The sequence below is a fragment of the Rhinopithecus roxellana genome, chromosome 15, assembly GCF_007565055.1.
Source record: "Rhinopithecus roxellana isolate Shanxi Qingling chromosome 15, ASM756505v1, whole genome shotgun sequence".
In the NCBI taxonomy this organism is placed as follows: domain Eukaryota; kingdom Metazoa; phylum Chordata; class Mammalia; order Primates; family Cercopithecidae; genus Rhinopithecus; species Rhinopithecus roxellana.
In genome coordinates, this window is record NC_044563.1 from 44,734,910 (window position 1) to 44,753,809 (window position 18,900).

An 18,900-nucleotide genomic window follows, 5' to 3' on the forward strand; every position below is an offset into this window, starting at 1 on the left:
ATATAGAATTATAGCCTATCAAAGATGAAGATGTAAACTTTAAAAAAAAAAGGCAATGAGGAGCACAAGACAGTGATTTCCTTCTAAAATACGTGAAATTCAATCCTGTATGACAGGAACAAACCAGATGGTATCAAGGCTTTTTTGAACATTTAAGTCTATCCATTAACACAGAGAAGATTTACAGCTTATGGAAGACATCAAAGGTTAAAACAAAATACTTACCAAGTTGGCCATATAGATTGTGAGCAGCCCTCTCCTGCAAATAATTTTAAAAGGAAGATATTAAACTTCAATTTGACTTAATAATCACTTTATCATTTATTGGAAGTCTATAAAAAGAATTCTCAGAAATTGAGAAACGTACTGGTATCTTAGAAAAAGGGGTAAATTATGCTGAACTAATTTTTCTGTGACCTAAATTTAGCTGCATCTAAAAAAATTCCATAAAATCACTTGTTTTGTGGTCATTAAATATTCTTAGCAGTCATTAATTAAATATTTAAAATTACTATTTCTCCATTGTTATTTGTTATTGGCAAGAGTGGTATAATTTCTTACTCGTCTATGCTAGCTAAATCTAAATTTTATAATAAATAATTCTAATTCATCTTGCCATAAAGAACAATTCTGACCAAATAAAAATGTATCAAAAAATAAATAAATAAAACAAGCCTTCTATCTGTTTCACACACAATATAATTGTTTGTTTCATTAAATAATATTACAAATCATACTAAATCACATTGGTTTTAATTTCATTTTAAATGAAAAGTCAGGCACTAAGGGAACTTTCTAATGCCAAAGGACAAACAAAAGTTCCATAAACACTTTACACAAACATTGCATATTTACCAAACTTATTTAATAAAAATTCAGGTAGAAAGTCAAACATAAGAACTTTTTTCTGCCCTTAATCAGTCTACTTGGCTTATATTGCACATGAGAAATGAATGAAGCACATTCTATTCTCTAGGAAATGTCTTCAATAGGTTTTAAGAATTCAAGGGCAGAGTTCGACCTCTGAAAACTACAAAAACTTATTTTAGCTTCCGTTATGAACATTTTCAATACTCAAAGAAAATGAAATATATATAAAAAGTACCAATGTCAAACCACTTTCATTTAAATATGCCGAATCTTCATATTGATATTGTCAATGAAATCTTCTTGATGCCTGATTCATACACAGTGCTGAGTATTCATTATTTTAAATGGTTTAGTAAGATTTTTTAATATTCCTAAAGCTACATGCAGGCAGTATGATTTAACTAAACACTGCTAAAGTAAAGTTAGGTACTCTGGGACTCTGTAATTTTATCACTAAAATTAGGGAACATTTGAGGGACTATTTATCTACTTAGTAAATCTACTTTTTTAACATAAAAATTATTAAAGAAAAAATTTACATTATCACCAATATAAAGGGGTTGAAAGGGGAAGAGGATATAGGACCCACAGTGCCACACACCCAGTGCCATACACTCCTAACAATCCCTCCTCAGCAGATCCTAATGCATTTCAGCAGAACAAGAGAACCCAATTGCCCTTACAAAAAGAATTTTTAAAAATCACTGGTAAAGGTGATAGGATGATCTATGCAGAAAACCAACATGGCAGAAACCTGCACATTCTGTACATGTACTCCTGAACTTAAAAGTTAGGAAAAGAAAATAATAATAAAATCACTTGTAAGAATATCTATAATGTTTTTTAACATCCTTTGTTCTATGATTTTTACATATGGATTGAAGTGTTCTTACTAGTTCTCATCATTCTTGTTAGTTACTACTAAATTCTAAATCAAAAATACTCTAACATTGCTTATTTTAAATAAGCTATACCAAGAAAAATTAGGGTAACATTAACATCCAAGAGTTCCAGATACACTAAAGAAAGAAAAGTTAAGTGCTTCTCAAGAGATACCCATTTTTACCAAAAGCTGGTTACATATGAAGAAAAAATACATATATTACAAATTCCAAAATAAAAATGTTTCTTTACTTTCTGTGACAGAGCCTGACAATTTTTTTTTCTTTTTCGTTTTTGTTTGTTTGTTTGCTTGTTTTTGAATAGGATCTCACTCTGTCACCCAGGCTGGAGTGCAGTAGTACATTCACAGCTCACTGCAGTCTCGAACTCCTGGGCTCAAGTGATCTTACTGCCTCAGTTTCCCAAACAGTTGAAACTACAGGCGCACACCACCATGCCCACTAATTTTTTGATTTTCTGTAGAGACCCAGTCTCTCTATATTGTCCTAGCTAGTTCGAGTTTCTGGATTTAAGCAATCCTCCTGCCCTCGCCCCCCAAATTGCTGGGATTACAGGCATGAGCTACCACACCTCGCTGATAAATGCATTTCAAGGTGAAATGAGCTAAAGCTGAGTATCCCTTATCCAAAATGCTTGAGACTAGAAGTGTTCCCAACTTTTCATTTTTTTGTATTTTGTAGTATTTGCATATACATAATGAAATAATTTGGGGATGAGACCCAAGTCCAAAATTAATTTATGTTTCATATACACCTTATACTTGGCAAAAACTGCAATTACTTTTGCACCAACCTAAATACATACAACTTAATGTAATTTTATACAATATTTTTAATAATTTTGTGCCCGAAATAAAGTTTGTATTCAGTACTTAAATGTGAAATTTTCCACTTATGGCATCATGCTGGTGCTCAATCATAATTAAGGTTATTATGTTGTTATTGTAAACCGCAGAAATAAACAAATCTCTTTGTCAATTGTGTTTCTGACCGGAACTACCCTGGACATTTTGTCATTCACAGACAGTTGTCTTGATCCTCTTCCAAAAATGGTTTGTAATCAGCTACAGGACTTTGACAGGTGCTCTTAAATGCAAGTTTCTGACATCTTTGGAGATTGTGACATTGGAATAAAAGAAAATCATTCAGGACTCATGAAGAGCTGAAATGTTCATGAATATCAAGCAGGACAAGAGTTAATTGAATGGACTGAACTAATAGAAAACTTAAATAATCTTTTTAACTTTTTGCTTAAAACATTGCTGATCCTTGTTTTATTTTTCAGAGTCATGGAAATTTTTCTTTTAAGCTATCTATAGTTTTCAACAATTGAGTAAGGTATACTCCTATGAACAAAGTTTGGAAAATATTTGTTTCTTTCTGCTTGGTTTCTCCAGAATTTGGAAACTTTGTAAGTATTCTTAACATAGGGCAATATAGTTATTTGCATCACTGCAGTAAGAATCCATTTTCTTTTGCAACAGGACACAACTGGAGAGACTGGTTGTTTTACCAAGGCTTTGACTGGAAGGGTGTGCTTCCCTTTAAGGAATTAAGCTTGACTTGCAGAGCCAATAAAAGCCCCTTGGGAAAACTGGCCTCATACCCTGTCTACACAGTTCCTGTACAGGGTTCCTAACTTGTGGTGAGTAAAGAATGTCACTTTCTATCAAGTCCAGGAGCCCCAAGTTATCTTGACACCTCAAGAAGAGAGGAATTTACCAAATTCACAGGTATTTGAGGGTATAAACCCATGGCTGGGCTCAGCTATTTAAAAAGTCTCATCTGAGCCAGGTGCGGTGGTTCACGCCTGTAATCCCAACACTTTGGGAGGCCAAGGAGGGCGGATCACCTGGAATCGGGAGTTTGAGAACAGCCTGACCAACATGAAAAAACCCTGTCTCTACTAAAAATACAAAAAATTAGCCAGGTGTGGTGGCGCATGCCTGTAATCCCAGCTACTCAGGAGGCTGACGCAGGAGAATCGCTTGAACCTAGGAGGCAGAGGTTGCAGTGCGCCGAGATCGCGCCATTGCACTTGAGCCTAACCAACAAGAGCAAAACTCCATCTAAAAAAAAAAAAGACAGTCTTATCTGAGATTCCATATGGAATAGAGTTCCACACAGAGCCAATTTTAAAGGCCTATGTGAAAATAATTATTTTTGGTGAACTTTATGCAAATGATTAAGCCAAGTATAAGACTAAAGTTTATTTTGCAAATAACTAGGTCCTATCATGACTTGTTTGTCACAAAATGAGGACTGGAAACACAGAAAACAGTTTCAAAACTTATCATACAGCTGTCATTAAATTATCATCTCATTAGTTGCTTTTAAGTTTTGTTTGCATTTTAGACTAACTCTGCTTATTCCTGAGAACCAACCAGTGATCTTTGGCTGCAGCTAAGAAAGAAAAGGGATGAGTAATGTAAAAATCTGGATCAATATTCTAATTCTGGGCAATTATCCTGCAAATCCTGCCAGGTGGTGAGAAAAGGGTGCCCATAACCTGAAGGTTTTGGGGGCTTTTTTTTGCTTTTTTTTTTTGAAAATAAGACCAAAGGAGCTAACCAAACCAAGCCACATGCACCCAAGTCTTAGCAGGCATAACTATAGCCACCAGTTATCTGGGCATGTTAGCAGCCTCAGAGTTTTTCAGCTGTTCTTACCCGCATGTTTTGTTTTGATACATGTCTTCTAATAACCTGGTTTGTCTCTTCTCATCTTCAGGCCATCAAACTCCAAATAGTTATGCAACTGGAGTCTCGAATGATGGCTCCCTTTTACTGGGGACTCTTAGGCGTCTAAGAGAGATCTGACTGCCATTTTCCCAAAACAGCACCCCGTCAGCAGAAAGCAGTTAAGACTGGACATCATCCTTAACCTAATGGCAATTAGATGTACCTCTTCAGAAGGGGAAATTGATAGCAGCAGGAGGCAGTCAAATGCCTAGGCAGATAGGGGTGGGTCCCTGGTGAAATCCTACCTCCAAGCCAAAGAAAGTTTAAAGCCTGAAAGCCAAGCTACAAGTCAAATCCACAGACCAGATTAAGAACTTGCCTTCCTGTTTGGAACACTTTTCTCCAATTAATCCCCACCCTCCACCTATTTTACATATACATACCCTTTCCTAATTGGTTTTCTACACTGTAGTGCCCACCTTTGAGCAGAGTCTTCGTTTTAAACTTTTTTGCATACTCACAAACCAATCAGCAAGCACTTCCCTATTCTGAGGCCATAAAAGCCCCAGACACAGGCACACTGAGAGGAAAAAAAAACACACCAAACTGCAGGGGTCGGGGACCATCCCTGCGTCCCCTCTCCGCTGAGCTGTTCCACTGCTCAATAAAACTCTTCTCTGCCCTCCTCACCCTTCAAACTGTCAGTGTATCCTAATTCTTCTTGGACATGGGACAAGAGCCTGGGAACTGCCAAACGTGGGTACAAGCCATAACACAGGCAGGCCAAGTAGAGGGGCTGCCTCCAGTGGAAGGCCTGGGGCTAAGCAAGGCCTGGGTGCAGGGCAGGGGGACATCACCAGTCATGGAGGTCTCCAGTTGGCAAAGTGGACAAGAAAAATCCTGCATCAATACCTCACACCTAAGGCATACGAGGCACTAAACAAATGATTATGGAATTACTAGACACGGTCAACAAGGTATTCCTAAAAACACATCCTTACAGAAAAAAAGTGTATTATAGACATATAATCACCAAAGATAACCACTAGAACAAGGGAGGGCCAATTAATGATATCAATTTATTAGCAAAGAAGTGATCAGACCTCCTTAAAGTTGCATAAAACTTACCAATCTACAAGGTATAATCGATATTATGAAATCAGATTTTACCCACCCAATAGTACCATGAAGTGAAAGGCAGATACCATTATCCTTACTCTATTGAAGACCAAGAATCAGAGAAGTGAAGTGCTTTCCTTAAAAAGGTAAAAGTAACAAAAAGACAAGCTAGAATTCATAGTCAGTTCATCTGAGGCTCTGTCCAATGCATTACTTCTACAGAATATCTTTGCACTACTAAATTATCTTTCTCGTTGTTGTTTGTTTTTGAGACAATCTTGCTCTGTCGCCCAGGCTGGAAAGCAGTGGTGCAATCTTGGCTCACTGAAACTTCCACTTCCCAGGCTCAAGGGATCCTCCCACCCCAGCCTCCCAAGTAGCTGGCACCACAGGCACACACCACCACACCCAGCTAATTTTTTGTATTTTGGGTAGAGCAAGCCATGTTGGCCAGGCTGGTCTCGAAATCCTGAGCTCAAGTGATCTGCCCACCTCGGCCTCCCAAAGTGTTGGAATAACAAGCATGAGCCACTGCACCTGGCCCTAAATTATCTTTAAGTTCTGTAATTCACTTGCTTGTTTAACATGGCATCCTAACAGGCTTCTATTCTTTGAGGAAGACTAAAGCCTTCACATACTGTTACTATCATGAAAAAGCAGAGAATGTAGTGCTATTAGATTAAGTCCTATTCTGTTCTCAAAATTTCAATTTATCTTTCCCTAAATCACCTCCTTAATAGCTTCTGCTGAATTCACACCGAGAGAGAATATTATCTCTGAAGGGTATGGTATGTTGGATTATAGGGCCACACTCTTTGATAGGATTTCTTTCATGCAACGTCTCCATCCTCTGTTCCAATGTCAACTTTATAACTGTATGATATCAGAACAATAATTTATCACTTCTTCAGTTACGTTAAGCACTAAGAAAAACTGAGAAATTAGTTAAATGTCATTTTATTGTTTTACACTTGACTATATTTAGCCTAATTCTGAAGACAAATAGGCCACTCCCTTACTGGTGACTAAATCCTCTCTGGAAACCAAGTTACCTATTAAAACATGGCTAACACAGTGATGGAGAGGGGGAGGTGCCCGTTAGAACAGATGATGGCATAGGCCTAAAAGGGAGAAGCTGGGGCCAAGAAGCACAATAAGTAACTTGTTAAACTTCACAGGAGATTCTGATACCCATATCCTATACTTCCATTCTACTGACAGTCACTAGATTAGAAGGCTGGGAAAGCTCAGCAAATAAGCAGTCCAATATTCCTTTACACCACATAAGCTTTTTTCATTGTTTCCTTCTTTTATTTATCTATTTATTTTGGTTGGAGAAGGGGTTGAATCTCTCACAGTTGCAACATACAAAATTTAAATGGGTGTGTACCTCCAGGAGTGTTAATCAAAAAAAAGTATTAAGAACCATTGCAGACAGGCGCAGTGCCTCACACCTGTAATCCCAGCACTTTGTGAAGCCAAGTTAGGAGGATCACTTAAGCCCATGAGTTTGAGATAGCCTGGGCAACACAGTGAGATCTCGTCTCCACCAAAAATAAGACTAACCTGGTCATGGTGGCACATGCCTGTGGTCCCAGCTACTCGGGAGATTGAGGCAGGAGGATCACCTGAGCCCAAGAGATCGAGGCTGCAGTGAGCTATGATTGTACCACTGTACTCTAGCCTAGATGACTGGTGAAACTCTGTCTTAAAAAAAAAAAAGAACCACTGCTACAGAAACTGTGTAGTCAGAGTATCATCATTTTTATAGGAAAACATTAAATAAAATAAATAAATGTTCTATAACATCTTAGTAGATTAAAAAGTATTCATACATCCTACTGAAATTCTAAGTATTATTATCATCTAACAGCATTATCATTTCTAATTAGATGCATAATCAATAATGGGTTTTTTTCCAGAAACTTTGGTGTATGTATTATTTAGCTAACCTCAAAGTTTTGAATGATACTACATATCACACTTTACAACAGGCCACTGGGAAATACAGTAGGAACAATGCAACTTCTAAATTCTAAATAGGTATATATCCTATATATGCATATGAAATATACATAAAAAAATAATTATATGTTCTATAAATAAGGAGATATTAGAAATAAAAAAAAGTGAAAATTCCTAAACATTGTAATGACTTATTAAGAAATGCTATTTAATCATCTCGGAAGGTCTTTCAAGGTATAATGGGTTTTTAACTGTCAGAATGTTTTAGAAGGTATAAAAATACTTCCTTAAAGCATAGGAATTAATAGAACAAATTTCTAATCTAGAGCAAGAGTCTATGATCATGTTCTATCTTACACAGTACATAAAGAGTAAACTTTACAGAAGGCAACAAAGTGTTTAATATTCTGGTGAAGTTAACATGCCAATGAAACCTGAAGATACCAAGAACTTACGGACCAAATTTATGGGTATTCTTTTATTTGTATATTATATAGATCATTCATTCTGGTCATACCTGGTTTGGAGTTTCATAAGTACTATAGTGCAATTTAATACACAACAAATGAGTATGCTTGCAATAAATATGCAATTGTTGATACCTTAATCCATGTTCATGTTTGAGCACACTGCAATTCTTAGCTAATACTAAATATCAAAGCAAATTCCACAGCAATTCTACAAAACAAAATCCATCAGAACAACTTCTTTCTAAACCACAAACAAAGCACTTCCTAGAAAAAGAAAAAGAAGACTAGTTCTTAACAGCCCTCCTACAGATAAACTAGACGTTACCAATGCTTCCTACTGAGTTTCTATGATCAGAGTCCTTTGCGGCACAAATTTTTTAAGCAACCCTGGAAACAACTTCAAAGCTTTCTCAGAACCTCACAATGATGCGATTAAGATTTAAGTAAGCTGCCCTCTTACTAGGTGTCACAAACCAACAAGCAAAGCAAGCTTAATACTACTAGAAAGGGAGGCGGTAATTGATGGATGGATTAGAGAGAAGGAAAAAAGAGGAAGAAAGAAACTTAAACCAATACAGATGAAGATATTTACAGAGAGACAGATCTTTATCTATGTATCTATATTTATATCCAGATAGAAAGAGATATAAAGTGCATATTGTATGTTCTCACCTCATTAAATACTTTTTGAAAAACTGATTATACAACTGAGTGCAAAATCTCAGAATAAAGATTGCATTATTAAAGCTTTAGAGATTTAAAACTTAGGACTACCAGTATTGGCTATTTTGTAAAAAGAAACTGCTAGTCATCACAATATGTTTCTTCTACCTTTTCTAGTACATTGCTGACATTAAATTTAAAGACTGAACTGTATACATTTCAGCTGACAACCGGCTCCTTAAATGCTTCTAAACGTTCAATCTTAGACCTCCTCGCATACTGGGCTTTCACACGTGAATCTACTTCCACAATTTCAACGACCACCTATTAGAGGAAAACTTCCATTTTTCTCTAACTACCTTCTTTCCCTTGAACCTAGACTCACATTTCTAGCTGCCTGCTGGCTATTTCCACCAGCATATCATTGATTTTCTCTGTGAATTAAAGGCATAATTACAAATTCTTTTTCCTTACCAAACAAGAACTACAATACTAATATGCTTGATGTTTGGACTAGATGTCATAGTTTTAAAATATGCACAACTTCAATTCTTGCAAATTACTTATAAGCTTTTAATGGATCTTGATATTTAATGAAATCTTACATAAATTCGTGGTAAGTAAAGAATACTTTTTCAGAGCAAATTAAGCTACTAAAGTAACTCACAAATTCCAAATAACGCACAGACACATTTACTTAAAACAAGACACACTATAAGGCAACTTGTCAAGAGATAAAGCAAAAAAATTTGCTTTTCTCTGTTTTAAAGTTTAACTCCAAAGGGAAAAAAAAAAAATACAAAACCTGATTTTTTTCTTAAAGTCACTAAGCTTGTGAACAACACTAAAAAACAAAAATTAAAGTTTTTAATTAAACCCAACCAGGAATTGTGATTGATATGCATAGACATACACAACTCTCAACAGAAAGAACTACAGAGCTATTTCCCAGTATTGTTAACTGCATCACCTAATAAACAAAAGAACTAAATCAACACATACGCAAAGAATTCAATAATGTAACAATCAGATCAAGGGAAGGATCAATTTTTTTTCAGCAACCATGTGATAACAGTTATAAAGAAGTTAAACAAAGCTAGACTTAAATTTCTCAAGTCTTTAAAACAATAAAAACACTTCAGCTAATATTTAGAATTAGGTCATAATCTGTAATACCTAAAAATTGTCTTTGAACAACCAATGTCTAAGAATGAAACACTAGTGCAAAAGCTCATTTACAGGAAATAAAAACAGAAAGATTAAAAAAAAAAAAAACCCTCACTTATCAAAAGTGAAAATAAAACAGAAAATATACTAGGAACCCAAATCCATGTTATCACCTCACATCCAGGAAACCTCTCTTTATGCCCTAAGAAGTTACTGCTCTTAATATCAGTAACACTCTTTTACTTTGGCTTTACTGTATTTGAACTAATGTTAGTGTTCAAAGAAAGAGAAAAAACAAACCAACAAAAAACAAATCCAATAGTAAGCAGTCCTAAGGTTGACCTAGACAGACTGCCACATTTTGAGAGGTAGTAAAATAGTAACATTAAGAAACTTCAAAGATGTATATTATAGTCCACAGAGCAAGCACTGAAATACCAAAAACAAAAAAAAAATTAAAGGGGAATTCTAAAAACAAACAAAAAAAAAATCAAATAATGCAAAGGAAGAAGGAACAGACAAATGAAAAGCAGAAAACAAATAATAAAACGGCATGCTCAACCTAGCCTTACAAATAAATAATAAATGCTTCAAATGTTAATGAACTAAATAATCTAATTTAAAGGCTAACACTAGCAGAATAGATTTTAAAAAATAAGACCCCACTATATGTTATCTGCTAAAAAAAAAAAAAAAAAAAAAAAAAAAAAACTTTAAATATAGAGACACTGATGTTTGAAATTAATTGGAAAGAAAGATATACACTATGGAAACTGTAATAGACAATTCCAGAATCACAGTTGGAGATTTTACACTTTTCTCTCAGCAAATGATAAAACTACACTAAGCAAATTAGTAAAGGTATATAGATCAGTAATTCTCAACAAGGAGACATTTGTCCCATGGGGACATGTAGCACTGCCTGGAGGAATTTTCAGTTATCTCAACTTGATGGGGGAGAGGAAGGCAGTGCTAATGGCATGTATAGGTACACTGCACAAGAGAGCCCTCCCAGTCAAGTATTATCTGGCCCAAAACATGTCAACAGTGCCAAAGTTGAGAAACCCAGCTGCAGACAACACTATCAATGACCTTGTCCTTGTTGATATCAAAAAAAAAAAAAACACTACAAATAAGCGAAAGAAGAAAGATCAGCCAGGCCTAGTGGCTCACGCCTACAATCTCAGCACATTGGGAGGACAAGCAGGGTAGATCACGAGTACAGGAGCTCGAGACCAGCCTGGCCAATATGGTGAAACCCCGTCTCCACTAAAAATACAAAAATCAGCCAGGCAAGGTGGCGCGCACCTGTAGTCCCACCTAATTGGAAGGCTGAGGCAGGAGAATCACTTGAACCCACGAGGCAGAGGTTGCAGTAAGCCGAGATCATGCCACTGCACTCCAGCCTAGGCGATAGAGTGAGACTCTGTCTCAAAAAAAAAAAAAAAAAAGAAAAGAAAAAAGAAAAAATATCACATGATCTTATCAATAGATGCAGAAAAGACATACAACAAAATATTACATCCATTCATGATAAAGGTTCACAGCAAACTAGAAATGAATGTAAACATCCTAAACCTAACAAAGAGCATCTGAAAAACCACCCCACAGCTAACAACACACTTAATGATGAAAACGTTAATGCCTCCCCCTAAGAGCAAATACCAGATACAAGCAGAATAAAGGACATACAGATTGGAAAACAAAGAAAACCATCCCTATTTACAGACAACATAATTGTCTATATAGAAAATCTCAAGGAATGTACCAAAAACTCTTAAAACTAATAAATTCAGCAAGGTCACAGAAGTCAAGATAAAACACAAAAAAACTATTATATTTATATGTCATAGCAACAAATGTGGAAAATGAAATTTAAAACTTAATACTCTCTGCTTCACATTATATACAAAAATTAAATCAAAATGGATGAAAGACTTAAATGTAAGAACTAAAACTATACAACTTTTAAAAGAAAACATGGCCAAGCACAGTGGCTCACGCTTGTAATCCCAGAACTTTGGGAGACCGAGGTGGGTGGATCACCTGAGGTCAGGAGTTCAAGACCAGCCTGCCTGGTCAGCATGGTGAAACCCCATCAATACTAGAAATACAAAAATTGGCTGGGTGTGGTGGCATGTACCTGTAGTTCCAGCTACCTGGAGGCTGATGCAGAGAAGTGGAGGTTGCAGTGAGCGAAGATCGTGCCACTGCACTCCAGTGAGTGTGAGACGGAGCAAGACTATCTCACATCACTGCATTCTAGCCTGGGTGACAAAGCAAGACCCTATCTCAAGAAAAAAGTACTTTTAGAAAAAGGAAAAGAAAGAAATATATCAACACACATCAACTTTGACTAGATTCTGGTTCAAAAAAAATACTATTAAAAGCCATTTTAGGACAATATGAACTGGATGGTATGAAAAACTATTTGCTAATCGTCTTGTGTGTGATTACAGTATTGTAATTCTATAGAAAAATATCCTTATTTTAAGAGATGCATGCTGAAGTACTCAGGAGTAAAGTGGCATGATGTCTATAACATGTTTCCATATGGCTCACACACATAGAAAAAACATATATTCACATATATTCACATACAAATAAAGTAAAATGGCAAAATGTTAATACCATTGACTCTAGTTGATTATTACAAAGGTGTTCAACAGTTTGTACGGAAAAGTAGGTACATAACTGCAAAAATACTATCTTATTGAGTGCTAAATATGAGTAAATAATAGCTATGCTGATTTAGAGAATCTTTAGTTTAATGTAAATGACATATTTCAAAAATATCTTTTCAAAACCAATATACACAGTTTTTATTGATTAGGAAGTTACCATCACCAGAATAACTCTCTCATTACCTACAGGCAAAAAAACCAAAAATAATACTTAACACATATATAACTCTTACTATGTGTCAGGCACTGTTCTAAGCATTTTAACATATATTAATTCACTTAATTATCTAAACAACCCTACAGGCTAGGCACTGTGGCTCATGCCTGTAATCCCAAAACTTTGGGAAGCCAAGGCAGGCAGATCACCTGAGGTCGGGAGTTTGAGACCAGCCTGGCCAACATGGCAAAACTCCATCTCTACTAAAACTACAAAAATTAGCCAGGTATGGTGGTTCACGCCTGTGGTTCCAGCCACTTGGGAGAATGAGGCAGGAAAATTGTTTGAACCCAGGAAGCAGAGGTTGCAGTAAGCCAGGATCAAGCCACTATACTCCAGCCTGGGTGATGGAGTAAGACTCTGTCTCAAAAAACATAAAATAAGCCTGGGCACAGTAGCTCACGTCTATAATCCCCGCACTTTGGAAGGCCAAAGCAGGCAGATCTCTTGAGTCTGAGAGTTCAAGACCAGGCTGGCCAGCATGGTGAAACCCCATTTTTACCAAAAATACAAAAATTAGCCAGGCATGGTGGCAGGCACCTGTAATCCCAGCTACTTGGGAAGCTGAGGCAGGAGAATCGCTTGAACCTGGGAGGCAGAGGTTGCAGTGAGCTGAGATCGTACCATTGCACTCCAGTCTGGGCCACAGAATGAAACTCGTCTCAAAAAAATAAAATAAAGTAACAATCCTACAAATAGATTATCACCATTTTCATTTTGCAAGTAATGAATATCACACAGTAAGTGGCAGAGCTGGGCTCCTAAGCCAGATAGCACAGCTCCAAAATCCACGCTTCAATAATCATGCTGTGCTCTCTTTTCAGGTGGAGCAACCTATGCTTCTGGAATTACTGACTTGATTTTGCTGAGGTTACAACATCCACCAATCCTTTGATTTTAGTCATTCTAATAATCCAAAAGGATAAGTATTATAGTCACTGATATAATCCAACAGAGAACCACAAAAATTTAGATACTATGACACTTACAAAAATATATTAAGAGTGGCTTCATGGGCCAGGTGCGGTGGCTCACGCCTGTAATCCCAGCACTTTGGGAGGCCGAGGTGGGTGGATCACGAGGTCAGGAGATCAAGACCATACTGGCCAACAAGTGAAACCCCGTCTCTACTAAAAATACAAAAATTAGCTGGGCGTGGTGGCACATGCCTGAAATCCCAGCTACTCGGGAGGTTGAAGCAGGAGAATTGCTTAACCAGGGAGTAGGTGCAGTGAGCTGAGTTCGCACCACTGCACTCCAGCCTAGCAACAGAGTGAGACTCCATCTCAAAAAAAAAAAAGAGGGGCTTCATGGCCCAGTGCAGTGGCTCATGCCTGTAATCCCCGCACTTTGGGAGGCCGAGGTGGGTGGATCACTTGAAGCCAGGAGTTCGAGACCAGCCTGGCCAACATGGCGAAACCCCATCTCCACTAAAAATACAAAATAAGCTGGGCATGGTGGCGGGTGCCTGTAATCCCAGCTACTCGGGAGGCTCAGGCAGGAGAATCGCTTGAATCCGGGAGGTGGAGACTGTGGTAAGCTGAGATCATGCCACTGCACCCCAGCCTGTGTAACAGAGTGAGACTCTGTCTCAAAAAAAAAAAAAAGAGTGGCTTTCAGTAGTTTAATATTTGGTTATCTGATGAGAATTACTCACATTCTTACCAGAGGGCCAATGACTACAATAAGCATCTTCATAAGTGGTTTTGATACATGATCCTTCTTTGATTTATCTGGGACAAAGGTGGATAAATTCCTCAGCAATAAAAACAATTATTCATGAGATGGCAAGTATTTTCTTATGGCAAAACCTTTAAATTTTAACTGTTTACCTGACTGAACAGTTCATGTAAGTTTGCAACATTTTATAGAAATCATAGTTATTCACATGGAAAATTTCAGGCTGATAACTATAAAAATTTTTTTTAAAACACAAGGTGTCTTAAAAATAATAACTGGGCCAGGCACAGTGGCCGACGTCTGTAATTCCAGCACTTTGGAAGAGACCAAGGCGGACGGATCACAAGGTCAAGAGTTTGAGACCAGCCTGGTCAACACAGTGAAACCTTATCTCTACTAAAAAAAAAACACAAAAACTAGCCAGGCATGGTGGCAGGAGACAGGAGAACTGCTTGAACCTGGGAAGCGGAGGTTGTAGTGGACTGAAGTCGCAACACTGCACTCCAGCCTGTGCAACAGAGCAAGACTCCAGCACAGAAAAATAAATCAATTAATAATAATAATAATAATTGATTTGAGATCACTCAATGAGCCTGAAGCAAAGTAAAGATCTAGATGATAACAAAAAACTATTGTTTATTTTCTTTTTTTTTTTTTGAGACGGAGTCTCGCTCTGTCACCCGGGCTAGAGTGCAGTGGCCGGTTCTCAGCTCACTGCAAGCTCCGCCTCCCGGGTTTATGCCATTCTCCTGCCTCAGCCTCCGAGTAGCTGGGACTACAGAAGCCCACCGCCACGGCCGGCTAGTTTTTTGTATTTTTTAGTAGAGACAGGGTTTTACCGTGTTAGCCAGGATGGTCTCGATCTCCTGACCTCGTGATCCGCCCGTCTCGGCCTCCCAAAGCGCTGGGATTACAGGCTTGAGCCACCGCGCCCGGCCTTGTTTATTTTCTTAAGTGTGAAATGCTATTATGGCTATGGAAAAGATCTTTGATTATAATATGTTTGTTTATTTGCTTGCTTTTTGAGACAGGAGTCTCACTCTGTTGCCCAGACTGAAGTGCAGCGGCATGATCACGGCTCACTGAAGTCTTGACCTCTGGGGACTCGCGTGATCCTCCCACCTCAGCTTCCCCAGTAGCAGGGACTACATGAGTACATCATCACGTGAGTCCAGCTAATTTTCTTTGTAGTTTTTTTTGGAGAGACAGGGTTTTGCAATGCTGGCCAGGCTGGTCTCAAATTCCAAGGCTCAAGCCATCTACCTGCCTCAGTCTCCCAAAGGGCTGGGATTACAGGAATGGGCCACCTGGCCTAGAATTTGCATAGCCATATTTTAGTTAGGTCACATAAAGAACTCTCTCATCTTTTAGTAAACAGAGGCTATTACTGCTCTATAATGTCCATTTTTATATTTTTACAGACAATAAATATAAAATTAATACATATAAACATTAATATAAAAGTAATTTTCAATCAAATATCTGCAGAACTGAAAAAAATATATCTAGAAATTTTTCTCATCCCTGTAAGTGATAATTGAGGGAAAAAAAAAATCTGGTTGGGGTGGGGGACAAGTAATCAGTTCTGTTAAATAAATATATAAAATTTTACCTGCTTTTTCTTTCAATGAGAATGGCCACATAAGATGCTGGCAAAGCGGCACCAAAGCCAGGAGTCCATGAGTAGAATTTTCCAAGTATCTTCCTGAAATTCAAATTTGGAATTTTTGTATGAAATTCCTAGTTGGTTACTTCAGTTACTATGAATAGAAGTTTCCCTTCTCTATCCAACCTCTATTTAAATGTAACACAGTACCTCAAAATAAACATATTCAAAATCAAACTTCTTATCTCTCTCCTATCCCCATGAACTTGTTCTCTCTCCTCTATTTTCCTGGGTTAATAGCATCAACAACAACCTATCCACTTATGTTTGACACACGTCATCTTTAACTTTCTGTTTCCCTTACCCACATATTAAATTATTCCTTTAAATTATTACAGATGCAATTTATCTTTCAAATTCCTCTCCAACCTACTGCCCCTGCCTTAGTTAAGTCTCTCACTAACTCTCATTAAGGCTGCTACAGTAACAAATAATGGGTAACACTCCTTTTGATAACAGCCGGTTACATTCATTCAGGATCCAAATCTGCTGGCTATGCAGACCCTCTGGCTTCTCAGTTTCTTTTATTTACCAAATGAGAATAATATTACCTATCTCATAGAGCCATTAAGAGAACTATATGAGACATTTCCCAGCACCATGCAGGACACATAACAAGTACTCAGAAAGTGTTAGCTGTTATTACTATTATTATGACTATTTTTTCAACACATGGTAGATATTCAATAAATGTTTTCCCTTCTTTGCTTCCACAACCCTTGATAACTTTTTCTTACAGCATTTACTAAAGCATTTTACATATTTTAGTTTTATGTATGTCATTTTTCATTTACTAGAGTATATTCCTTGAAAGTAGGAATCCTCATAGTGCCTCATAAATTACAAATTACAAATGACCAGTAGTTGCCTGAGTTTTGTTTTTGGTTTTGATTTTTTTTTTTTTTGAGATGGAGTCATGCTCTGTTGCCCAGGCTGGAGTGCAGTGGTGTGGTCTTGGCTCACTGGAACCTCTGCTTCCTGGGTTCAAGTGATTCTCCTGCCTCAGCCTCCCATGTAGCTGGGATTACAGGCGCCTGCCACCACGCCTAGCTAATTTTTTGTATTTTTAGTAGAGATGGGGGTTTCACCAAATTGGCCAGGCTGGTCTCGAACTCCTGACCTCGTGATCTGTCCGCCTCAGCCTCCCAAAGTGCTGGGATTACAGGTGTGAGCCACCATGCCCGGCCTGCCTGGGTTTTGTTTTTTGTTTTTTTTTTTTTGAGACGGAGTCTCACTCTGTCACCCAGGCTGGAGTGCAATGGCACAATCTCGGCTCACTGCAACCTCCACCTCCCAGGCTCAAGCAATTCTCCTGCCTCAGCCTCCTGAGTAGCTGGGATTACAGGCACATGCCACCACACCCAGCTAATTTTTTTTATTTTTAGTAGAGACAGGGTTTCACCATACTGGTCAGGCTGGTCTTGAACTCGTGACCTCATGATCCACCCGCCTCAGCCTCGGCCTCCCAAAGTGCTGGGATTACAGGCGTGAGCCACTGTGGGTTTTTTAAGAGAAAAAAAAACATTTGGAGACATGAGGAAGTTTTTTTTTCCTTTCAAAACAATATGTTCCTAAGAAAGGGAGAAGTAGCAAGTAAAAATTACAAGAAATTATCTGGACAAAGTTGGTAAATTGCTAAATTATACATTATGAAAATTATATATAGAGATATATAAGAATCAAGATTTTTCTTTTTTTAGAGACAAGGTCTTGCCCTGTCACCCAGGCTGGCATGCAGTGCTGCAATCATGGTTCACCGTAGCCCAAAATTCCTGGGTTCAAGGGATCCTCCTGCCTCAGCCTCCCGAGTTAGCTGGGACTACAGGCACACTACCGCACCTGGTTAATTTTTTTTTAAGAGGCAGAGTCTTACCATGTTGCCCAGGCTGGCCTCGAACTGCCAGCCTCAAGCAATCCTCCCATCTTGGCCTCCCAAAGTGTTGAGATAGCAGGTGGGAGCCACCGTACCTGGCCTGAAATAATTTCTTAAATTGAAGCTCAGATTTAAAAAGATTAGAAAAGCTATTGAGGACATATAACTTGGGTATTTTTTGATATGGACATCAGAAACCTTCCACCTGTGAAGACTGAGTGGTTTTCCCTCCAATATAAAATCCATAAAGAACTTATTGAATGTAAAATCTTAAGAAAAATTGACTTAGCGAATCAGTTATAGGGAGAACATGGATGTTACCTTAAATATATTCTAAGTTCAAATTTCAAATGTCTATTGGACATGTCAACATAGATGTCCCATAGGCACCAGAAAAAGCAACATGTCCAAAGCAGATCTCACTGTATTTCTCAAATTTCTCAAACTTCTGAGTTCCCTACCTCAAGTAACAGCATCTCATCTACCCAATTAGGAACAAAATGTAAGTGACATTTTCAATTCCACCCTGACCCTCAACCACCTCATGAGTTCTTATGGTCCCCTAGTATCTTCAGGATACATGCTTCTACAACTTAACGAAACAGGTTCATAGAACACAAAGAAAGATGCTGCAATAGCAAGGTATACTTAACTGCAATTTTTTAAAAAATCTAATTATAGAAACTTTCTTTTTTTTTTTTTTTTTTTGAGACAGAGTCTCACTCTGTTGCCCAGCCTGTAGTGTGTGGTGCGATCTTGGCTCACTGTAACCTCGGCCTCGCGGGTTCAAGCAATTCTCCTGCCTCAGCCTCCCAAGTAGCTGGGACTACAGGCACCCGTCATCATGCCCAGCTAATTTTTTGTATTTTCACTAGAGACGGGGTTTCACTGTGTTAGCCAGAATGGTCTCGATCTGCTGACCTCATGATCCACCTGCCTCGAC

General features: G+C 37.9%; 1 protein-coding gene across 4 annotated transcripts in view; it reads right to left on the bottom strand.

Annotated features, from left to right (window-relative positions):
- Positions 1-18,900, bottom strand: part of TMEM135 (transmembrane protein 135) — a 264,255-nt gene that overhangs the window by 227,675 nt on the left and 17,680 nt on the right. For all 4 annotated transcript variants that reach the window (XM_010356031.2, XM_010356030.2, XM_030918487.1 and 1 more), the window contains 2 exons: positions 16,031-16,123; positions 226-259 (listed from right to left, as the gene is read on the bottom strand). In XM_010356031.2, coding sequence (XP_010354333.1) covers positions 226-259; positions 16,031-16,123 — 127 coding nt within the window. The remainder of the gene's footprint in view (positions 1-225; positions 260-16,030; positions 16,124-18,900) is intronic.